Here is a 25,270-nt window from a genome sequence, read left to right as displayed (position 1 = left end):
TTCATTGCAGTCTAGACATACCCCATGGGGCCCTGATTCAGATGAACAAGACAGCTCTGTAAGAGCTATTGTTTTAGTCCTTTTCAGGAATGTCTCGGCAATATTCCTGAATTGATTTATGCTCTGTTGCTGTTTTCAAGGTTAGCTCCCCAAATTTAAAGACTAGGAACATAATTTTTATTAATGACAGTGAAGATTCTGAAGCACAATTCTGAGGCAAGAGGGGAATTCCAAGGCAAAATCAGTAGTTGTGAAATCACAGATACACAGGGCCCTGTTTATGGGTACCCTTCACTGAGAGAGGAACTAGAGATCTTCTCCCAATGGAGCTAGGCACTGCTGGAGCTAGCCTAAGAGTCTCATTTGTAATGCAGTTTAGCAGATAGTTCATTAAAATGGGTAGTGATGGTTCAATTATTCAGATTTTCTCTTCTTAAATAAAGAGAATTTTTTGTATAAACCTTCTCAAGTTCTTCAGTGAGCTATCCCAATCTTTCTTTGCAGTAATTATTTAAAAATGATAGTCTTCAGAGAGGCAAATTCAGTCTCTTTGATAAAAGAGAGACATATTAGTTACATAATGGAATTGTAATATTCTGATTTTATACCAGGTGACATTTTGACATTTTAGCCATTTCCTTGGACTACTGGAAAGTTTTAGAAAAGAACGTCAATGTAATCCAATATCAGTAAGCTATAATGGCATGAATTTACCTTTTATATCCTGTAACTGAAATCTTTAAGTGGAAATGATTTTGCACCATATGTGGCTATTTATTTGCAGTGTGTAGATGCGGAGAGTTGACACTGACTCTTTAATATATTACAAAGGTATTCAAGTTAAAACAGGATGTCCCCTGTATTTCACTTCCGGACTCTGGTATTACACAATCTCCTGCACTGAGTAAAGCAGCATATTCTCTACAGCAACTTAGAGAATTGCTAGGACTGTTTACATGAACAATGAAAATAAAATATTGAATTTCATTGCTTACATTTGTATGGTACCCGTTGTGCTTAGGTTTGGGTGCACTTTGTATGAAAATGTTGGGTTTACTTTTTAGAGGAACAGACAGTCTTTTTGAAAGGCATATACAGTATTGAGCACTGATATGGTATTTTAATAATTGTGTGATATACAGAATATGCAAGCATACAGATTTTTAGCCCAAAGAAGTTGCAATCTATTCTAAATGATACTGTAGATTTTAATTTCTAATTTGGCTCCTTCACTTAATGTGGTGGTGGGGAGGAAAAAAAATCTACTCTGCATAATATATTCTCGTGCTCCAGTTATCTTTGTCATTTTCTTATTGATGAGTTGTGTCACAATATTTAGAATGTAATGATGTTGTAATTGTGCAGGAACTCCAAAAGGGAATCTATTCAAAAGTTTGTGATGAGGAAGCCACTAATTAGTTTAATCGAGTGAGAGCAACTGTATTTTCTAATACTGTTGAAGCAAAACATTTTCACTTTTCAAGTCTGCCCATGCCTACATCACTTTCAGTCCAAGGGTGTGGTATGGGATAACTTTTCCAGAGACTTACAAATCAGAAAAGATTTTAAAATGTGTAGCTTAAATTCCACCAAAGGTGCTATGTCCCAAAATTCTCTTAGCACATTTCTGCATTCTTCTACACTCTGAATGAATGTAGAAGGCTTAAAGTTGCAGAGACCAACCATCTTTCCCAATAAAGAATACTAGACAAGGTTCCCTCTGGAGCTCATTAGCACCACTTCTTAATTGGCTGGGAGCAGGGCCACTGTTGAGGGAAGCAAGAGACCCTTCTTCTGCTTATCTGCTAGAAACTCTGCCTGTGCAGTGCCACCAGTCCCTGCCAACCTGGAAATTAACATGTTTGCTGTTGCTTGATAAAAACTATTTTTTCCAACAGTACATTCTTGAATGTTTTCCTTTCAAGATTGTTATCAATGTCAATCACACTAAGTACTGAGTGCTGCTCTTCAGAAATGTGCACACACATATATTTAACACACACACGCACACAGTTTAAGATTTTTGTTTCTTAAAATAGTTTAGCTAGAAACTTCTCAAAAGCAGGTACTTAATCATAAAGGACTCTTAGCAGAAATGAGTCTGAGCCATGGGTGCTTCTCATTTAAAAAATAAAAATAAAACCACCCCATTAGCTTTGCCACGCCATGGAACTGCTTTATTTCCATTTTTCTCCTCCCCCATCAAATGCTGCACCAACCCTGTGTCCCACAAGGGTTATGCAAGATAACTGACCAATATAAATCTGTCTGGATGTAGAGTGATTCCTTTGATAGCTACGTTTGGGGTTGGAGTGGGGGGCAGTTTTCCAGGATGAATGACTGCTGCTAAGGATCACCTACAGGTCTTCAAAACCTTGGTATTTGTTTTATTAAAGTGTGTCTTTTAAAAAAAGATCTGCCTTTAAAGACCTTCCTATTCCAATTCTAGGTTCCGATGCCATCTGCTGCTCAACATGAGTAACTTCATATCATTTGTTTTAAAAAATAATTGCTTGTTGGAGTGGGGCAGGGTGAGTGACTCACTGAAATGCCCCCAGAATAAAGTGGAGAGGTTTTTCTTTATTAGAATGATTGGAGAGGCAAAATACTCCTAATGTTGAACTGGAGTGAAAACCATTTGAAAACCCAGTGAAGGCAAAGTAAATTGAAACTCTGTAACTAGCATGGTATTCCACAGCATGTGATGGTAGCACATTGCTACAGTGAATCATAGGACTGGAAGGGACCTCAAGAGGTCGTCTAGTCCAGTCTCCTGCACTCATGGCAGGACTAAGTATTATCTAGACGGGGGAGGGAAAACTATGGCCCGCGGGCTGGATCCGGACCATCAGGGAAAACTACGGCCCGCGGGATTGCCAGCCCCATGGCACAGTGGGGCTAGGGTGGGCTGCCTGCCTGCCCTGGCCCCACGCTACTCCCGGAAGCGGCCGGCACCACGTCCCTGCAGCCCCTTGGGGAAGGGGGAGCAGAGGGCTCCGTGCATTGCCCTTGTCTGCAGGCATCACCCTCCGCAGCTCCCATTGGCTGGGAATGGGGAACTACAGCTAATGGGAGCTTCGAGTGTGGAACCCGCAGGTGAGGGCAGAGCGTGGCGGAGCTGACTGCACCACCCTACCCCCAGGAGCCACTGCCGGACATGCTGGCCACTTCCAGGAGCGGCGTGGGGCCAGAGCAGGCAGGGAGCCTGTCTTAGCCCTGCTGCACTGCTGCCCGGGAGCCACCTGAGGTAAGTGGCGCCGAGCCGGAGCCCGCACCCTGAACCCCTCCTGCACCCCACCCGCACCCCCCTTCCCTGAGTCCCCTGCTGCACCCCTCTTGCACCCCAACTGCCTTCCCTGAGCCCCCTCCTGCACCTCGCACTCTTCCTGCACCCCAACCCCTTGCCCTGTGCCCCTTCCTGCACCCCGCACACCCTCCCACAGCCTGCACTCCCTCCCTCCCGCACTTCAACCCCCTGCTCCAGCCCTACTTTCATGGCCCTGCATACAATTTCCCCACCCAGATGTGGCCCTCTGGCCAAAAAGTTTCCACCCTTGATCTAGACCATCCCTGACAGGTGTTTGTTTAACCTGCTCTTAAAAATCTCCAATGATGGAGATTCCACAACCTCCCTAAGCAATTTATTCCAGTGTTTACCCACCCCGACAGTTAGGAAGTTTTTCCTAATGTCCAACCTAAACCTCCCTTGTTGCAATTTAAGCCCATTACTTCTTGTCCTGTCCTCGGAGGTTAAGGAGAACAATTTTTCTCCCTCCTCCTTGTTACAATCTTTTATGTACTTGAAAACTGTTATCAAGTCCCTGCTCAGTCTTCTCTTCTCCAGACTAAACACATCTAATTCTTTCAAGCTTCCCTCATAGGTCATGTTCTTTAGACCTTTAATCATTTTGTTGCACTTCTCTGGACTTTCTCCAATTTGTCTGCATCTTTCCTGAAATGTGGCACCCTGAACTGGACACAGTACTCCAGTTGAGGCCTAATCAACGCGGAGTAGAGCGGAAGAATGACTTCTCGTGTCTTGCTTACAACACTCCTGCTAATACATCCCAGAATGATGTTTGCTTTTTTTTTTTTTTTTTTTGGTTTTTTTTTTTTTTGCAACAATGTTACACTGTTGACTCATATTTTTAGCTTGTGGTCCACTATGACACTTTCCGCAGTACTCCTGGCTGTCTTTGGCCCTTCCTCTCTGATGCTGACCTCACATTAGTGATCCACACCTTTTTAATCTTGAGGCTAGTCGTTTGTGTGCTGTACTTAGGGGATACTCTTTAAAAGAACCCAGAATCTTTAGCTAGCGCAGAATATGTCAGTACAGATCCCAAGTGGGGCGAACTGTGATGAGTATATATAACACTGGCATGCTGTGCCCTGCTCTGCTTATCTGCTACTCCCAAGCATAGTTCAAGTTGTTGCTTATGACTGCTAAATTCCACAATAGTTTAGGATTTATTTAACCTAGTGATCCCCTCTGTCCCACCTCGGCAACTATGGTTCATCAGGCCAGTGTTGGTTTCATTTTCTTGAGTGATTTAAACTCTTGATGGTTGCCTATCGAGGGATCAACCCTTCAGTATTTCTCTGACTAGATCGAACCTTAAATAACAAATATAATCGCAGATAGGATTTATATTTTGTCTTTCCTAATGCTGTTTAAACTTAATGCCCCACAATCACAGGATAGCATCTTCCCACCTGCCCTGACAGCGAAGAGTCATGGAAGTGCTGACCTTTGGTCAGGACAGTGACGTAAGCAGCTCAGAATCAGAGAACGTTTAATTTCACTGTGTTGCTGACAATATTTCACTTTCCTTTGAGTTAGAAGTAGCTGAAATTACTCACAGCCCAACTCTTCACTGCCCCTTCAAAGAGCTTTCTAAGTACCGAGCAAACACTATATGTACTTCCAGGGGTTTGCCCGAGACTATGAAATGAATTCCCACCAGAGCTAAGGATCATCACAAATCTCACCACCATCCACTCTGAGTGCAAGGCACATTTCTTTCACCTTGCCTTGTCTAACATATATGGAGTGTGTATGGGTGGGGGCGGGGCGGGAGGAATGTAAAAATTCCCAAACAAAACACTCCCCTGCACACGCTTGTCACCTTGGGGAGAAGATGAGAGAACAAACACGTGACATGTTAGGCACATCATTTAATGCACTTCTGGAAAGCACTCAGATACTACCATTATGAGCACGGTATAAGAACCTCTCTAGAACAGACTAGGGCTTACTTCTCTGTGTTCATCCATATACAGATACTTCATACTCAAACGAATAAGGAAAATAATGCTTTTTTCAGCTTCATGCTCCCGAGGCCTGTAGACAGGGCATCATAATCCCTCTGACTTGTTTTCTTTTCAAATGTGCTGCAGTTCCAACTCATCTGGTCTGTCCCTTTTGTGCATCTAATGTGGACCCTGGTTCAGGATTGCCAGACAGTTTGCTTAATTGTGCAGAACCTAACAACAGATACTTGTTTGGACATTTGCTGTAAACAACATTATGCCTTGAGTTGAAATTTTACATTTATCTGGATGTATTCTATTTGTGTAATTCTGATACTTGGAGCAGAAGTTCTCAAACTGTGGTCTGTGGACCACCAGTGGTATGCGAGCTCCATTCAGGTTGTCCGTGGATAGTTCCCTCTAAGGTGGGCGCCTGGGCGATTGCACATGAGAAAATGAAGGGCCACCCACCTAATTAGTGGAGCTGCGCAGGCATGGCTTCACTAATTAGGTGCCAGGGTTCTGGAGAAGACGCACATGTAAGGTGAGGTGGTGGCCTTGTGGGGAATAGGGGTAGGTAGGAGGGGGCAGTGGGGTGAGAAGAGGGGATGGGGGTGAATTTGGGACGTGCAGGGCTGCAGCGGCCAGAGAAAGAGGCAACTTTCCCCAGCTCCAGGGCTGCGGCTGCCGGGGAGAGGCTGCCCTCCTTCCTAGCCTTAGCTCTGTGGCTGCTATGGCAGGGGAGAGACTCACCTCCTTCCCAGCTCAGGGGCTGCCGTGGAGGGGAAGAGAGGGCACATCCATCACATTAGAAAGGTAAAACTACTGATATGAAAATATGAGTTGTGTGCTTTTATTTGTAGAACAAAAAAAGTTAATTGTTATAAAGTTTTTTTATATATATATGTGTAGCGCTTTTATCCAAAGTGTTTGACAGTAGTAAAATGGTACAAACAACATTTGGAAAGATGATTAAGTGGTCTGCCGAGACCCCCAGCAATTTTCAAGTGGTCCACAGGAAAAAAAAGTTTGAGAACCACTGACTTAGTGGATATGTCTACACAGCAAAAAAAAAAAAAAAAAAAAAAAGTGTGTGTTCTTAGCTCGGATTAGCCTACCTGCATTAGCTGGCTCAGGTTAAAATAGCAGAGAAGACATGGCAACTTGCTTTGTAACTCTGATTAGCAGCTCAAGTATAACAGGGCAGCCTGGGATTGAACCCAAGTTAAAAGCAAAGTTGCTGTGTCTTTACTGCTATTTTAAGTTCACACACATTTTTGTGCATAGACCAGTGATTCTCAACCTTTCTAGACTAGAGTACCCCTTTCAGGAGTCAGATCGTTGTTGCATACCCAAGTTAAAATCAGACATACAAATATAAAAGTGTCATAGCACCCTATCACTGAAAAATTGCTTGTTTTCTTAGTTTGTACTGACTTCACTAGTGCTTTTTATGTAGGCTGTTGTGAAACTAAGCAAACATCTAGATGAGTTGATGTACCCCCTGGAAGACCTCTGAATACCCCCAGGGATACACGTACTGCTGGTGCAGGTGAATCCTAAGTGAAGCCATTTGTGATGAAAAAGTTATTACAATAAAAATGATTCACCCCTCTCTGCTGGCCTGAAGTGTCTCCAAATGATACATTTCTTACCTCTAGACGTGGTTTCAGCTTTCACTCTGAATGATTAAGGGCCACATCCTGTCTGTCATCTATGGCGGTGCAAAGACCTGGTCTTGTGAGACTGGTGCTGCTCCTTTGCAGAAAGTATGGCTGGATTTGGAAGTCCACAACCACTGTATACTGTGAAGCTTTGCAAAGTTTTATTACAATGCAGCACTCTAGGGAGTTGTGGGGCTGGGTTGGGACCAGGGCCAATGGATCTGTGGTTTATGGATCCATCTGCCATTCTCCTCCATCGCCATGGGGACTGGTACAAATTTGCGGCCGCTGTTCTGGCCACAGTAGTTGCTCTGGGGCTTATGGAAGAGGACTCCTCACTTCACCCTCAGTCTGTTATCCCTATGACTCAAACCGCACACTAGTTCTAAGACTATATAGTCTGTCCCTCTCATAGATGGCTGCATACATGTTCCTGTACATGCAGTACATCGTGATACATTCTAAGTATGCAGGGTATGAAATATACTTGCAGGTATGTTCGCTCATGCATCCTTCTGCCTCAGAGTTCATTCTCTTGTGTTGCAGCTTTGTGCCCGAGTCTCCTTCCTCAGAAAGCAATGTTGTTTCAACAAGGAAGCAGCCACCAAATAGCCGGCTGTCTTCTCTCTCTTCTCAAACGGAACCTGCCTCCATGATCGATCAGCATGATTCCTCAAAAGACCAAAGGAGCACAAGTTTGGACCGTTCCAGCACTGATATGGATTCAACTGATGGTATTGTGGGACCCCTTCCAGCAGATACCTACTCTGAGGAGAAAACCATTGACTTCTCCTTCATTGATGTAAGTCTCCATAAAGGGAAAGAGTTGTTCATTTTAAGTATGTTACCTATACTGTTAGCAAAATGCTATGCCATGTCTTCTCCCAATTTTATGTTCAACCTTGTGCTATGCTTCTTTATCCATTAAGGCTTCTTCAGTGACTTCTTGTGTGAAAAATTCAAGATAAATTGCAGTGAAAGTTCTTGTGGCTGCCCTTCCTATTAAGTCTGTGTGAATTCTATTAAAAGAGACCAAAGGGGGACAATGGTTTGCACTTCAGTTGGTCATTTTTCAGTCTGCTCCTAGGAGATGTGCTGTGAAAAGGAGTTTAATGACTCTAGGAAATGGAAGTCATACATTTCTGAGACAACATAGTTAAGTGATACAAATTGCTAGTGCTCCACCATGCTGTGAGAAATGCAGATTAAGCTACAGATATTGGATTTTAATACTACTTTTCTAATTGACAATGAGACCATCTTTCTGCAGTCTTTTTAAAATCATGTTCCTAAAATGATTTTAGTTTAAAGAGAATCTTTTGAAAAATTGAGAATCCTGAATTGCACAGGAATGTTAGTAATACAGTGCCTAGTCATGCAGACAGTATTCCGCTTCAGTGCTACACAAGGGCATTCCTACAGATAATATGGATTTCTCCTTTCAGGTACAGTCTCTGTGAATTAAGAATGTATGATGAATAAGAGTTACTCGTTTTTTCTTATATGTTAGCTAGGGGCAGATACTGTAGAAAGCTACCTATGAATTGTTACGTCACACACACACACACACACACACACACACACACTTTGTTTTGTAGTAGAATTTACAGCTTTGGGGAAGGTGGAACATAGAGTGTTCTCAGAAGCCGCTACAATGCATCTATTTACGTATTACTGTAGCTGACCTGAATAGCAGTAGTGTAGCTGAACAACAGACTGCTCTGTAAAATGTCTGAAGGAGGCTAACGCTTTCTCTTCCCGTAACTAAGGCTAATAGTCCAGATCCTGGGCAGTGCAGCACCGTGGTTTCACACCTTACTGCCAGTGGATTCTGGGTGTAGGGTACCTTGTAGTGGCCTCTGCTATAGGACCATAGATCCCATCCTCCCAGCAGCTGCAAGTGCCATTTCAAAACAGTGATGACTTCAAGCAGAACTGTCAAAGTCCAGAAGGCCCCTTTGCTGTTTGGGTGAATGGTTAGTTTCTGAACTGAGAACTTTTAAGATATTTGTTGTAAAATAGAAGCTTTCAGGGGAGAATGGAGGGCCCAGGGCCTCTGGGAAAAAACTCAGTTATAATCAGGAATGCATCATATCACTAAATACAACTGCTCTACTTTTGCTCTACTGTAATCCATTCAGTTTTCCTTTGTGCATAGAGATGGCATTGTTTTAAATAACTGATCATCTCCTTTTTGCCAAAAGCCGTGATACTTAACTTTCATTCTTTTTGTTGCTGGCAAACAGCTTGACATTTCTGAAGATGGGGACCAATCAGAACTGGGAAAATATAGCAGACTATCAGAGGGAGAGAGAGTTGCATAATCACTTTATGGTTTTGCAAGTCCCTGCCTTCTGATTGGCTGATGGCCATTGTTACCTAGTAAGAGCACACAGATTATCATAGGTTGGTTATTGAAAAATAACTCTGCAGGGATGCAGCTCAAACATCCAGAACTAAGCAGAGTTCAGGGAACTGTCCAAATGGGAAACCACTGTAGTTCCATATCAGTTATTGTACAGCAGCTTAGCACTCTGAGTAAATTCGATTTAATTGGAGTTTAAAATAACGGTGATAATTAAAACAAAAGTAGTCTTAATTAAGCTGAAATATGATTATGCTTAAAAATAAGACCTACAGTAGTTATGGAATGAACCACCCTATTTTCAGGCTAATTGAAATTCCCACATTTGAGGGTAACATTTTTCTTTTTAAAAGCAAACTTCTATACTGGATTCCAGTGCCCTGAAAACCCGTGTGCAGCTCAGCAAAAGGATTCGCCACCGGGCACCTAGCTCCCATTCGCTCAGGAGAAGCAGACGGATAGAGTCTGAAAACAAACTCTCTGTGATGCAGGAGACTGACAGCACTTGGATGTTTAAAGACTCCACAGGTATCTCTCTCAGTCCTGTGAAATAATTAGTCATGGTGCTGCGAGGTTGGAGATATATTTTGTCCTCTGTAGAATCTTTTCTCTTCTTTGAGTTAATGTCCCTGTGGGTACTCCACTATAGTTGTGTGTGTGCCTGCGCATCTTCAGTCAGAGATTTTTGTCAGCAGTGTGTGCGTATTCATGCTTGTGCCCTACGCATCTTTGTGCTCCAGCCTGAGGCTATACAGGGAGAGGTGGACTCCAGTTCCTTCTCAACCTGTGCCTAGAGATGTCCACTAGCTTAGCATACCGACCTTGTTTTTTTCCTTCTTGTTCCTATTATTCTATTAATGTTATTCACTCATTTTAGTTTGTTTTATATTTTCTTTCCCCAGCACAAGTTCTGTGGTTTAGCGGGTCCCCCCTTTTGTTCATGGTCAGGGCCTCTTGCCTTTGGCCCCTGTTCATTTGCCGCCTTTCTTCCTTGGGCGTGCCCAAAACCCTGGGCTTCAGACCCTGACAGACCTGACACAGGTCCTTTTCTCTCAACGATGGGCATTCCAGCTGACTCAGTCTCACATCCCGTCAAAGTGCAAGTCTGCTTTAGCTTCAAGAGCAGGTCCAGGAACTTGAGAGAGGCTGAAGTTGCTCCTTATCGAGCATTCGCTTTGAGACTCGCCACCACTTCAGAGTCCAAATCTTCCCCTGCACCTTTCCACCCCTCCCCCATACACTGGGGTCAGCCTCTCAGGCCACTCCAGTGATTTTTTCAGCTCCAGTGAGCAGAGATGAAGCGGCACCTTCGAAGACTTCAAAAACTACTGAAAAGAAAATACCTTGATCCCCAGATGGGAGAAATTGGCCCAGAGACCAGGAAATAAGGAGAGCTGGCCTCACAAGATGGGTAATGCCGAGGCTTATAGTTCCTGGGGTATCAAGAGGTTGGTACCTCCAAAAAAGGCTTCTAGCACACTGTGTACTAAGAAGTCTCTCGGCAAACAAGTGGTAGCCTCATTGGAGCCCTCCAAGCATAGGGAGGGACTCTTTGAAGAAAGGATCTTTGACCTCTTCCTTGAGCCATGGTCATAAAAGGCGTACGAACCATCCCATCCATACCCTCTCCAGTACCACTTGACGCATCTCAACCTGAGGATCAGCGTCGAAGAGCTCTGATACCGGTTGCATTTCTTTCTCAAGAGGCTCTCCAAATGTCAGTAGAGCCCAAATTCCTTCTCCTGAGGAGTGCCAAGAAGGCTTTTTGCCAGTACTGATGGTACCCTCAGGTACTGGCATACTCTCTAGTGCTGCTGCAACCTCCCACAAAATCTTGGTCTCCGGTACCAATGTGACTGCCTGTGCCAACTTCACCATGGGTACTGACACCCTTAGCTTCTCCCAGACTCAGACATTTCCATACAGGATTCTACCACCTTTCCTGTGCTGTGTCCTAAGGATGAGACCACAGGAACCAGTTGATGTCTGACCCGTCAGCCTTGGTAAAAGTATCCTGGAGATCCCTCTCCCTTTCCTTATGCCCTGCCACTTTGGGCTTTCTGGAACCCTTGGATCCTGTCTGGTGATCCGTTCTATAGAGTGTCCCCACTGGTACCCCAGAACCCTCTTCCCAAGGAAGATCCTTAAGAAGAACAAGAGCTAAGGGCAGAGGAGGAGGCACTACCCTCTAATAAATCCTCTTCCTCATGAGACAAGGCAGTTATGTCCCCTCCCCCATCCTACATGGGTAACTTCAAAGACTTCCAAGAATGGATGAAGAAGGCGGCAGAGGCTTTAACGATCCCTTGGAGGAGATACAAGAACCACAGCACTCTCAGTGCATGTTTTACATACCTCTCCTCAAAGCGAGGTAGCCTGGCCCATTAATGATGCCCTATAGCCTCCAGCCTGTACACTATGGCAAAAGCTAGCTACTGCCTGGCCCACATGCAAGCAGGCTGACAGGAAGCACTGTGTACCAGCCAAGGGCTCAGAGTGCCTTTCCTCCCATCTCACCCCAAACTCTCTAGTAGTCAATGCCATTAATGAGCGAAGCAGGCAACATTGGTCTAGATCAGAGGAGGGCAAACTACGGCCCACGGGCTGGATCTGGTCCATCAGGGCTTTCAGTCCGGCCCGCAGGATTGCCAGCCCCATGGCACAGCGGGGCTAAGGCAGGCTCACTGTCTGTCCTGGCCCTGCGCCGCTCCCAGACGTGGCCGGTACCACATCCCTTTGGCCACGGGGGGAGGAGGGAGCAGAGGGCTCTGTGCGCTGCCCTTGCCTGAAGGCACTGTCCCCCGCAGCTCCCATTGGCCAGGAACGGGGAACCTCAGCTAATGAGAGCTCCGGGGGTGGAACCCGCAGGTGATGGCAGCGCGCGGTAGAGCCGCCTGTCCCACCCCACCCCCAGGAGACACTGCCAGACATGCTGGCCAACCCAGAGCTGCTCAAGGTAAGCGGCGCCGGGCCGGAGCCCACACCCCAAACCCCTCCTGCCCCCACCCCCCTGCCGTACCCCTCCTGCCCTGAGCCCCCTCCCAAACTCTGCAACCCTCCTGCACCCCAACCCCCGGCCCTGAGCCCCCTGCCACACCCGGCACCCCTCCTGCACCCCAACCCCCTGCCCTGAGCCCCCTGCCACACCCTGCACCCCTCCTGCACCCCAACCCCTTGCCCTGAGCCCCCTGCCACATTCCGCAACCCTCCTGCACCCCAACCGCTTGCCCTGATCCCTCTGCCGCACGCTGCATCCCTCCTGCACCCCAGCCCTGAGCCCCCAGCCACACCCCCCACCCCACCAGCACCCCAACACCCTGCCCTGAGCCACCTGCCACACTCCGCAACCCTCCTGCACCCCAACCGCTTGCCCTGATCCCTCTGCTGCACGCTGCATCCCTCCTGCACCCCTGCCCTGAGCCCCTGCCACACCCACACACCTCCTGCACCCCAACCACTTGCCCTGATCCTCAACCCCTGCCCTGAGCCCCTGCCGCACCCCACACCCCTCCTGCACCCTGCACCCCCTGCCCTGAGCCCCTCCTGCACCCTGCACCTCTCCTGCACCCTGCACCCCTGCCCTGAGCCCCTCCTGCACCCTGCACCCCTCCTGCACCCCGCACCCCCTGCCCTGAGCCCCTCCTGCACCCTGCACCCCTCCTGCACCCTGCACCCCCTGCCCTGAGCCCCCTTCCACACACCGCAACCCACCTGCACCCCAACCGCTTGCCCTGATCCCTCAACCCCCTGCCCTTAGCCCCTTCCCACACTCCGCACCCTTCCTGCACCCCAACCCCCTGCCCTGAGCCCCCTGCCACACCCTGCACCCCTCCTGCACCCCAACCCCCTGCCCTGAGCCCCCTGCCACACCCAGCACCCTCCTGCACCCCAACCCCTTGCCCTGAGCCCCTGCCACATTCCGCAACCCTCCTGCACCCCAACCGCTTGCCTGATCCTCTGCCGCACGCCGCATCCCTCCCCCCCCCCTGCCCTGAGCCCCCCGCCACACCCCACACCCCTCCTGCACCCCAACCCCGTGCCCTGAGCCCCCTGCCACACTCCGCAACCCTCCTGCACCCCAACCGCTTGCCCTGATCCCTCTGCTGCACGCTGCATCCCTCCTGCACCCCTGCCCTGAGCCCCCTGCCACACCCCACACACCTCCTGCACCCCAACCACTTGCCCTGATCCCTCAACCCCCTGCCCTGAGCCCCCTGCCGCACCCCACACCCCTCCTGCACCCTGCACCCCCTGCCCTGAGCCCCCTCCTGCACCCTGCACCTCTCCTGCACCCTGCACCCCCTGCCCTGAGCCCCCTCCTGCACCCTGCACCCCTCCTGCACCCTGCACCCTCCTGCACCCCGCACCCCTGCCCTGAGCCCCCTCCTGCACCCTGCACCCCTCCTGCACCCTGCACCCCCTGCCCTGAGCCCCCTTCCACACTCCGCAACCCTCCTGCACCCCCACCCCTTGCCCTGATCCCTCAACCCCCAGCCCTGAGCCCCTTCCCACACTCCGCAACCCTCCTGCACCCCAACCCCTGCCCTGAGCCCCTGCCACACCCTGCACCCCTCCTGCACCCCAACCCCTGCCCTGAGCCCCCTGCCACACCCTGCACCCCTCCTGCACCCCAACCCACTGCTCTGAGCCCTCTCCTGTACCCCAGCCCCCTGCCCTGAGCCCCCTGCTGCACCCTGCACCCCCTGTGCACTCCATCCTCCTGCCCTGAGCCCCTTCCTACATATAGAACACCCTCCCACACCCCATACTCCCTCCTGCACCCCAACCCCTTGCCCGCAGCCTCCAACCCCACCCTGATCCCCTGCTGCAACCCGCACCCTCCTGCACCCCAACCCCTGCCCTGAGCCCTCTCCTGTACCCCACCCCCCTGCCCTGAGCCCTGTCCTGCACCCCAACCCCTTGCCCTGAGCCCCGTCCTGCATATTGCACACCTTCCCATACCCCACAGTCCCTCCCGCATCCCAACCCCCCAGCCCTATATTCATGGCCCTGCATACAATTTCCCCACCTAGATGTGGCCCTTAGGCCAAAAAGTTTGCCCACCCTTGGTCTAGATCAACACCTCATAACAATGATCTTAAGCTCCTGCACCTTCTCGGACACAAAAGCTACTCTTTGGCTGCCCTGCAGTTCCTGGGTAGTCAGCTATCATACCTTGATGGCAAAGTACAACAGTATGAACTATAGCAAATGTTCTTACTTTTGCCACAAGAGCAGAAGGACCAGTTTTAAGCCCTCGTCACCAAAGGCGATTGTCAGTGTATTTACAGTCTTCTCTCAATCAGCTGACACAGCCTCTGGTTCTATGGTAACCACCATAGTTATGCATCGAGCTTTATGGCTGCAGTCCTCTGGACTCCCCAGGGAAGTTCAGATACAGTGAAGGATCTTAAGGCTCGATGGCTGGGAGAGAAGAGTGTACGATCAGACTAGTCCCTTCTGGTGGTTTCTGTTTGAGGGAGATGAAGAGCAAGTTGTCCCAGCTATTGCATGGTTGAGTGTGCCAGCTGCGCTGTTCTCATGTTACTAGTAACTAGCTGCACTTGCATGCACAATTAGTGATCGGACTCAATACAAAATGCAGTGTTTCTTTGAAGACATTGAATCAGAAATGTTAATATTACAAAGCTACAGCTGTTTTTGGTTCAGGCTGTGACCTTTGATGATGACTGTGCAAAGCCAAAATGTAGTAAAGTAATTTCCAAGTAAGAGGCCAGCGAATGTGAGTGAACTGAGCTGTTGTAAACTGAACTGTAACATACATGCTTTTATGCTTTAATGTATAAACTGAGAAACAAGAGCTGAATTAATTTAAGTATACAATTCTGCCCTTTTACAGCCCTAATAAACAGTCTCTCTCTCCCATTAGGTGTTTACAATGTGCCCATCGCTATGGGATGAGTGCTAAATCATGTCCAATAACTTCCACTAAGTCTTCATGATTCTACTATGTTACATTGTTATACAGGAAGAGGGTTATGAGGTCAAGGCATGGACAGAAAATTTGCTGACCAACTTGCTTTGTTTCTATTTAAATGTGTCTGGTGTGAAATAACATCTGGTCATTGTAATTTTTGTTAGAAGAGAAATCTACAAAACAGGAAGAGTCTGATGAGGAAGAAAAAATACACAAAACAGAGAGATCCTCAGCTATGCAACCGCAGAGGCTTCCTGTTTTTCCAGGCATGGACCACTCTGTTCTCAAGGTGAAGATAGACAGATCATACTAGATGATGTCAGGGGTCCATCTAGTCCAGTTTCCCATGATTGACAGTGGCCACCATCAGATGCTCTCCAGAGGAAGGTGCAAGAATCCCAGAAAGGGCAATTTATACATTAACCCAGCGGTTCTCAAACTGTGGGTCGGGACCCCATTTTAATGGGGTCGCCAGGGCTAGCTTAGACTTGCTGAGGCCAAAGCCCAAGCCCCACCTCCCGGGGCTGAAACCTGAGCACTTCAGCCCTGGGCGGTGGGGCTCAGGTTACAGGCCCTCTGCCTGGAGCTGAAGCCCTTGGGCTCTGGCGTTGGTCCCACCACCGGGGGGAGTGGGGTTCGGGGGGGCTCAGGTTACAGGCCCTCTGCCTGGAGCTGAAGCCCTTGGGCTCTGGCGTTGGTCCCACCACCGGGGAGAGTGGGGTTCGGGGTGGCTCAGGCTTTGGTCCCCCTTTCTGGAGTTGTCGGAAGGGCATCGCGGTGCAATGAAGTTTGAACAGTTCAGAAGAGAAAAATTGATGATCTGTTAGATGGCCTCAGAAATTTATAGTGATGATGTAAATAGCTTTTTCACTCATTGACCCTGTATTATTGATAGAAATATTAGCAGTGGTTTAGAAGGAAATTTAACTTCATAATAGTTTGTGTATGTTTTCAAAACAGCTCAGATTTATGGTAAATTCCATTATGAATTTATGCAGTTTATGGATTTCAGACTTGTGCTTTCTGCAGCTTCATAAGCCAGTGAAGTGATTTAAGTGATCAGATTGTCCTCCAAGGAAATCTAAAAGCAGCTTTTTTAAAAATAAACCTTTCTTCTAGGCTCAGCTTCGGAAAAGACAAGAGCCCGAGAGTCCCAGTGAAATAAATTCTGCACAGCTATTTAAATCCCAATTCCAGCAAGGAGCTCCCGGTGGCAGGGTACTGCCCTCTAGTGCTGAGAAGGAGAACAGGTGAGAGAGCTGTTCAAATTCCAGCAAGCAGTCAATTCAGAAATAGCTGTTCATTTCCTTGCTAGGATCCTAGAAGGATTTGGCTTATTTTGTTTGTTTCTGTAATGAGGTATTGTCATTGTAGGATAAAGTTTATTTGCTGTATCCTTAGGTCAGAAGAAATGTCTCCTCAATGGCTGAAAGAGCTGAAATCGAAGAAGAGGCAGAGCCAGCATGAGAATCAGGTTTGAGAAGGTACAGTACAGCAAAAATAGAGGTGTTACTCTGTAGGATTTGCATTTCACTGCTTTGCTGTGAAGTTCCTGTCTTTTGAGCCAAAGGAGATTCTTAGCTGAAGGAGAGATTACTATGCAGTTACCTTTAGCCCTTGCAGCCTGGCAGAATGAATGTATGTTCGGTATTCCCACCCTATTTCCACAGGGCATGGGTGAGCTCTTTCTGTGACTGGTACAGCCACGTGGATGGACATGCAGCAGACACATCATTGCAATGCTCAAGCCCCTTAAAGCTGATGCTAATGATGTGAAACTTCGACTGGAAAATCTGTTCTGAAGATGCCTGTACGCTGACTCTGCAAGCATAGAGCATACACACGTTGTATGTAACTGTGCAATCCAGGTCCAAGACAGTAAAATATTTCCATAATGAAGCAGATCAGATTTCATTGGCATTTACTGTACAGATTATGCAGTTTCTCCCTTTCCCTTATTGTTGGGTAGCCTTATTTACTAGCCCAGATGAAGGCACTATTAACTTCTAGGCGGGCAATTCTATTATAACAACATTCATCATTCTGCTAATTTTATAACAATATGTAGAGTCCTACTACTAAGTGTTGTCATTGGTTAACGGGCAGGTTCTGCCGATAGATATTTAAACCGTTGGAGCACTTGGTTTCAGTGATGCTCTTAATAGTTCATATGCAATTTAATAAGACAAAATAGCATGTGGCTGCTGCTGCAGCAGCAACATACAAAGAGCATCATTGATGGTGCACACATATCCCAGACACTTGAGCGTCTCGAGAGCGATGGGGTTTGTTAAATTTATGAACAATGTCATACTGCAGCTATTCAAAGAGCTTCTGTTTTTTCCCCCCTTTTCAGACCCTGATCATGACTAGGAAAAGACAGAGAAGTATAACAGAAGCCTTAACTCATCTGAACCTAAAATTCACACATCATGCTGCTGCTGTTTGCTTCCTGCCTTCACTGCTATGTGCATGGTGCCTTCCTGCTTTGTGGAGAAAGCTGCTTAATATTCAGAGACAAATACAAAGCTGTATCTTCTCAGATAGGGAAGGATATAGTCACTTTAGAACTACTTGAAGTAAGAGATGGTGCAGTATAGTTAGCACTTCAGAAGGTCTTGCCTGAGGGTAACATTTGTTCTAGGAAATACGGCGCATCAGAAAAAGTCCCCTTGCCTTCGAACAAAGATGACATCTCTGCAGAATTAAGCTATGTTCAGCAACTCAAGCATGTGAATGCTGGTAGGCGTGTCAAATGTAAAGGCTGGGGTTTGTATTTGTTTATGAAAATAACAAAATTTTAAATCATCTTTCCTGTGAACTAATAGTGGTTCATATTCAGAATGAAGTTTGTGGAAGAGAGAATGAAAGAACAAATCATGTTTACTGCCATATTAAAAAATTAAACTTGACTGATATTTTTTTAAAGGTATTTTTGATTGGCTGATGCTTGCACATGATCTGCTGATCAGGCAGATCAAGTTGATTTTTAGATTGAGCATAATGTTATTTTTTCATTCTTTAACTGGGATTGTCTGGTCTGTCAGCATGTAGTGTAATCGCATCATTAGAATGTCATCTTCTTAAGACGATAAAGCAATAATGTCAACCAATTCTCTTTAAAAATAGATGTCAATGTTGTTTTTATTACTCAAAAGGAAGAGACGAGGAAGGATGTATAGTCTTGTCAATATGAGGGTTCCAGGTAATTGTTGAATGTCATTCTAGAAGCACCTCAGATTGTCCCACTGGATATTTTTATTAGTTACCTTTGTAAATATCAGTTTTAAGTGTTTATTTTTATGCTGAATTTGTGGGATAACCTAAATGCAATCTCTCACTTCTCAACTGTTTATGAAATGATCTATATATCTTACTTTAAGACCAAATGTTGGTATGTTAACAATGTAGATAATACTAACATCACAACACAGCTGTGACAGTCACATCAGAAGAGTTTTGATGTCTTTTGGATCCAGATTCTGAAATCGGCAAGATTTTTTTTAACCAAGAAGTCCATTTATAAGTAAATTACTGTATTTAAAATATGTATTAGTTACTTTATTTTCCCCAAGTGCTCTTTTCAGAAAAATCTTTAAAAAGATACACTAACAGGAAAGCTCAACAGGGTAAGGTAGGCACCCCCAGGACTCCGATAAGGAGATCAGTGACATGGAAAGGAGAATTGAATCAAAGTAGATAAGCTCTTTCTAGTCTACTATTCTCGTAACCTTCTATGGCAAAGTGTTTGGGCCTGAACAGTCAGATGTGATGAAGCTGCACATAGTTGCATTGTGGGAGCAAAACACACATTCTTGTCTCCTGCTGAAAGGTTATTTAAATGAAATGTTAAAAATCAGGCACCAGCACTTGCACACATTTTCCCTTTTTCTGCTCAGCGTTTCAGAAGGCTTGTCTTATGTGGTTCTACCACAACAGTGCACCTGCTAGCCAAAGGGATAACCTTTGTCTGCCACCCATCGAGTTGTTAGCTGCCAGAAACCAGGTGCCAACTCTTGTCATAAAGAAGTCGCAAATGAGGTGATTTCACTCCCAGCCCGTACGTCAGTAAATAACTGCAGTATGTTGAGAGAGATGACCAGTATGCGCTTCTCCCTTTTCATATCAGAGTTCTAACAGTAGCACCCCTTATTTTATAGAAATACAAATGAATATTTTTCCACTTCAAAATAAAAATGTCTTTGTACAGTTATTTGCCCTAAGAGAGGTGACCATGCCAGACACTGCTTTTACAGTTTCTTCTGCCAGGTCAGTGAATTCTCAAATATTACTGCCAAACGGAGTCACACTTCTGCCCTCTTTCATGTGGATAACTCCCTGCCTTCCCCCCCCCCCACCCCCTGCTGCCCATTAAGGGAAGGGGGAAAAGCTTCCAGAGGCGCGCATTTGTCCAAACTCTTAAAGAGACAATGTTGACTGCTTTTTAAAACTAGTTGTATAGATTTTCTGCCCATTGTTTATGTGGTGTGGGACCTGTTTTTATTTTGGAAATGTAACTTTTAGGCAAGCTTTGTATTTTTCTATGCTTGTAACGCATCAGCCAGCTTGTTTTGTCGGTGGTGTACCAGATGTTCTTGCTGGTGTTGGTGTGTACAGTTTGAACAGTATTAGCTGCAGCGTTTTTAGGTGTGACAGAAGAATGTTGGTCACTTTTAATTTCCCTTGCTAAGCGTGTGGGTGCCTTTTTTTTTTTTTTTAGGTATTCAAAACCCAGATACATTTCCTTGTGACCATAAAAACACTGAAGGAGGTTTAATTTTAGGATTGAGCAACTTGATAGTGTCTCTTTAATGACAGTCAGAGCATTTTGTCTAACACTTCCTGATGCAACAGAATGAAAGCCACAAACTCTTTAGATTGTTAGCTGCAGTGTTTTTGCTGTGCATTCTGATACACTGAGGGGATTGGTTTTGCATATTGGCAAAGCCCTTTGAGAATGTGTTTCCATTTCTTCATGGACAATGCACTGAAATGTACTGTAGTTTTACTGCTAGTGAGAAATGTTTAATCTCAAATATGTGTGACTAAAAAAAATCTTTAGGATAAGGTTGAGTGGGATAGTGTTTTTTTTTCCTGATCTTTTATTTCTTCATATTGTATGTGAATTAAATATCTATTTTCTCTTGACTCCAGGTTCCCACTATGTAATTATTGACATCATAAATATTTATTACACATATAATAACATGCTGCAAAACTCTTTCTTTAGATAAATTCCATTTTAATTTCAAATAATGCATATGAAACTTTTTACTATTTTACCTTAACAATCACAGATTAAAACTTGCTGTTAATATGAGACAGGAATGAGCTTTTACCTGCAGCATGTTCTTTTTTTGTATTAATAACTATTGGAAGCTATTTTAAGAGTAAGTTTTAACTCTTAACTCACTTTTACTTGAACTCTCATAAGTGTGATAGATGGAGATAGCTGGTGTTTGGCATTCGCCACTGAATACAAGGTGCTTTTGCAGAAGCATTTTGTTCTTTTTATTTAAGACTGGCACAGTTTTATCTGCTCTTCATCCTACAGCTGCATTAGTAGATCAATAGTTTAAACAAGTAAATGTAAATCAGGCTGGTGTATGGAACTTGGAAATACATCGTTAATGCCCCTTTTTTTCACTGAAATTTGGAGAATCCTCCCCTAGAATTTTAATCCACTGATGTTTTAGGATCAGTACAAGTCTGTACATTTCATATTCACTGGAAACGCCAGTTGGCCTTTTCTTCTCCTTTATTCATTTTGCATATTCACCTTGTTTATGGCTGTGTATCTTGAGGTTAGTACAGTATATGCGAAGTCGGTGTTTTTACTGGTTTTGTATTACCTGCTGTACACAAAGATGCTAAATTTCTGCTTTCCATTTTCATATTTTTAACATGGTCGTGTAGGATTTAAAAACTTGCTTCTTGCTTGCACAGAGGTTTAGCTTTCCACACTCTGGTATTTTGTTTTGATCACCTAGTAATTGCTGGCAAATTACCAGAAGCATTGTATATCAGAAACTGCCGGCTACTAATTCACAAATCATAGAATCATAGAATTGTAGGGACCTCGAGAGGTCATCTAGTCCAGTCCCCTGTCCTCAAGACAGGCCTAAGTATTATCTAGACTATCTCTCACAAATGATTGTCTAACCTGCTCTTAAAAACCTCCACTGAGAGAGATTTCACAACCTCCCTAGGCAATTTGTTCAAATGCTTAACTACCCTGTGAGTTAGGAAGTTTTTCCTAATGTTCAACCTAAACCTCCCTTGCTGCTATGCCCATAGCTTCTTGTCCTAGCCTCAGAGGTTAACGAGTACAATTTTTCTCCCTTCTTGTAACAGTCTTTTATGCACTTGAAAACTGTTCTCGTGTCCTCTCTGTCTTCTCTTCTCCAGACTAAACAAATCTAATTCTTTCAATCTTTCCTCATAGGTCATGTTTCCTAAACCTTTCATCGTTTTTGTTTCTCTCCTCTGGACTTTCTCCAATTTGTCCACATATGTTTGCAAACTTTTGATCAACCATACTATCCAGAGCAGCATTATCCATTAGTTTATAATTAATTTTACAAGTTTGCACATGTACTTAATATGCCTGCAATGTGTAAGGTAGTAAACCGTGGATGTGGTTTAATGTAAAGTTGCTACATGGAGAGCCCTGCTGAACCAAAACATCACAATAGCAATCAGAACAATTCTAGGATAAGTTTTAATATAAATAGTTTGGAATCCTTTAAAAATCTAGGCACCCAGTGATGTTAGCTGCCTTCTTTACACTTTGCATCCTGACTATGTACAGGGCTATGCCCAATACCATTAAAGGTATGTAGTGGAAACTGAGTGTAATTGGCTTTTGAAGGGTCTGTCACACATTATTTGAATCTTTGGAACAAAAAAAGAGTTGATCAGTCCAAACTCCCATTGCGCCAAATGTCCAAAATGTTACAATTCTGTGATGATAGAAATGTTTTATAGAAATAAACAAGCAATGTGTTCTATAGGATAAGAGAAGGAGTTGTGTGAAGGTGTCCTGTGTAGAATAATTGGCATGAATTAGGCATGGTCTGTTTTGTAAAATATAATGGAAGTCACTGAAATGTAATAATTTGGGAGATGCAAATATGTTCAATATGGCTGTTCTGAGGGTGGTAAAGGTTCACTGCTAACTTACTGGAATTTGGTTTTCTTCGAGTAGGCCAAAAGGGTCAGTTCCATAGAATGTTAAAACTCTATCAATCTAGTTGGGCCCAGAGTCTCTTATTACCATCCAAATACCTTTCTGTGTCAGTGAAGTATAAAACCCCTTCAGTCAGGCTAAGCTGTAACTGAACTGATCACTGTAACTGATCCAGACTTCTGCAATTGGACAGTGCAGGCAGGTTAAAGCGTAAGAGAGAATCTGCTATCTCAGGAGGAAAAGAATGTAGTTGACAATGCTGACAATCTTTAAGTTCTTTTGCACAGGTTCATATTTAAAACATGAAACAATTTCTGCTTGGAGGTAAATGTTCTTTTCTAATATTCTTGAATTTAAGTAATACAATAAACAGTCTAAAGCAAGCCAACATGTCCTTGTGGGGCAGGGTGTATGCTAACATGGCCTCTCGGGAATGATCTATGAATGTGGAACTCTGCACTACCTTGAAAACTCCTTTCTCTCCTATTTGCCCTTCATACAAACCAATCCATGCTGGTTTGCCATTACAGCATCCGTTTAACTGAAGAGACCACATTGTTCACCCTTACTCACCCCATACATAGTGGTAGGAGCTCACCTCCTTACACCCACGTCAGAGGCACTCCAATACAACAGTGATGAGGATCATCTAAGTCCCTGAGTGGGTAAGGCAAATTCTGTCCTGTGGCACGTGTGATGCTCTCACTGGGTTCGAGATTTACACCAATATCCGAAGGCAACGTTGGGCCTTTAAACATTAGATTAGAAAGGGTCTCAGCTGTTTTTGCATGTTAACTCTTCCCCCTCCCCCCCCCTTTTTTTTTTTTTTTTACAAAGTATGTCCTCTTTTCTTAGAGCTCACAGCCCACTTCTGCAGCTAAGCTTGCAAGGTGCTAACAGTGCATTGCTAATTAACCCAACCCAAGGACGAAGGGACAAAACCAGATTTGGTGTAAGGTCTGGTCTTCACTAGGAAAAAGAGATGTTCTGAACTCAAGTTAGCTAACTTGAAGTACAGTCCTAGTAAAGACAAGGCAGTTTGTTTGTTGAATCGACTTGCTAGCAATAAACTGCCTTTTCTTCACTAGGATTCTACTTTTATTTACCTAGGATTTTCACTGAAGCCAAGAACACACCTTTTCCCCCCCGAGTGAAGACCAGGCTTCCCTGGTTGGCTGCAACCACATTAACATCTGTGGAGTGCTGCCTTTTACAGCGGGTTTGAGTATGGACCAATGAGCACAATATTCTGACTCCTCAGTCATCCAGGATACCAGAGTCGAAGGTTGTTTGGTCAATGCAGGCTCTTGATGACAATGATACAGAGCAGGGAGAATGTGTGGTGAGCCGTATGCGAAATATGTCAGTTCCAGGGTGATTGGAAATCCTTTCTCATAGCAATGTGCTTTCTCTGAAGCACTTCAAACCACTGTTTGGTCTGTCCCATCCCTCAGTTGAAAATATTTTTACCAAAATGTGTTGAAATGATTTTTTCATCCTATTGATGGAATTTGGAGAGAGGGGGAAGGTTGTGTGGCTTATGTATTTTCTTCTTACCATAGTGAACATGCTGACTGTATCAAGCCTGTTTAAAGGAGCTATTGTATAGATACAAACTTTTATATCATTCTGCATAGCCTTATAGAACATGTAAATATGGATCACACAATGAATAAATATGTTGTGCTATAGAAAATATTTTGTACTACATAGTTTCCTAAGTAATACAGATATTCTATCTGTTGTGTATCTACTTGTATGACTATGATTCCAAGTTTAGCGTTGCCAGATATTTACAAAAGATTATATTTTCTAACAGTGTGCTGTGAGCATTTCTCAAAGGGATTAAAGAAGCTGACAGCAAGAGGAAATTGAGTTCTGTTAGGAAAGAAAAATCAGTACAATATATTATCCCTACCCTCTGTGATGTTTTGCAACTGCCTTATCTATGTGCATATTCCATGAACTTGGAAAATGAAGCAGGATTTTGGGGCACTTTAGTCATTGCAAAAATAAATGTTACCAAGAAAATGAACATATGGGAAAGTACCTGTATTTTTAAAGAAAAAAAGAGAATTACAGTGTCTTGTTTGGTAAAAGATACAAATGAATCCCATTCCAGTCCCTCCCCTGAGTGTTCTGTACAGAAGTAATTTTATATTTTACAACTAAGAGTTTTCATATCAATAGAAAAGCAGATGAACATGTGACGAGGAACTGCAATAAAAGTGAACTACAGTCAACTGCTGTCCATGGTGGATCTTTGCATGTACAAAATGTGTTATATTCAAACAATGACAATAAATTAGAGTACAAAGCTTGGATGCCAGTTGTATTTAATGGATACTTTTGCTTTGCTAAGACATTGTAATTATCCCAGCATACCACAACTCCCGGCATAGCCATTTTCTCATTAAATCTGGTCATTGTGTAACCTCATGCACAACCCAGTTTTACCCTTGCGTGTGATTGCCTATTGCCTGATATGAAGTGATATTAAAAATAGAAATGACAGAAGTACCTTTGAAATGGTAACTTCACCTTCCCCTGCGTATTTAGGTGCTAAAATAGTACAGTGACAGGCAGCAGTACAAAACTCTAAGATTTATCAGTTCCTATTAACCAACATGTGGAGTATATTGCCCTAGAAATTCTCCTTAGCCTGTGTTTAAGTAGCTTGCTTCATGACCACTCTCCCAGTTTGCCTGCCTCGGCCATGCTTCTTGCCGTGGTATCTTGGTCTCGGACAGAAAGTTTACCAGTTCTGAGGTACATTAGTGATATTGTCGTTACCATGATGCTTCCCATTAGCACAATGGAGACCCTTGGGAGAGATGCTGCAGTAGGTGTCTTATTCCAAT

General features: G+C 44.7%; 1 protein-coding gene across 5 annotated transcripts in view; it reads left to right on the top strand.

Annotated features, from left to right (window-relative positions):
• Positions 1-20,368, top strand: part of KIAA1671 (KIAA1671 ortholog) — a 142,363-nt gene extending 121,995 nt beyond the window's left edge. For all 5 annotated transcript variants that reach the window (XM_039504601.1, XM_039504600.1, XM_039504607.1 and 2 more), the window contains 6 exons: positions 7,464-7,719; positions 9,636-9,810; positions 15,385-15,509; positions 16,340-16,470; positions 16,622-16,704; positions 17,577-20,368. In XM_039504601.1, the coding sequence (XP_039360535.1) occupies positions 7,464-7,719; positions 9,636-9,810; positions 15,385-15,509; positions 16,340-16,470; positions 16,622-16,700 (766 nt within the window). In that variant the 3' untranslated portion in view covers positions 16,701-16,704; positions 17,577-20,368. The remainder of the gene's footprint in view (positions 1-7,463; positions 7,720-9,635; positions 9,811-15,384; positions 15,510-16,339; positions 16,471-16,621; positions 16,705-17,576) is intronic.
• Positions 20,369-25,270: the final 4,902 nt, after the last annotated feature.

This window comes from Mauremys reevesii, linkage group 18, assembly GCF_016161935.1.
Source record: "Mauremys reevesii isolate NIE-2019 linkage group 18, ASM1616193v1, whole genome shotgun sequence".
Lineage (NCBI taxonomy): Eukaryota > Metazoa > Chordata > Testudines > Geoemydidae > Mauremys > Mauremys reevesii.
The sequence above is the reverse complement of the archived record's forward strand: the minus strand, read 5'-3'. Positions and strand labels throughout refer to the sequence as shown.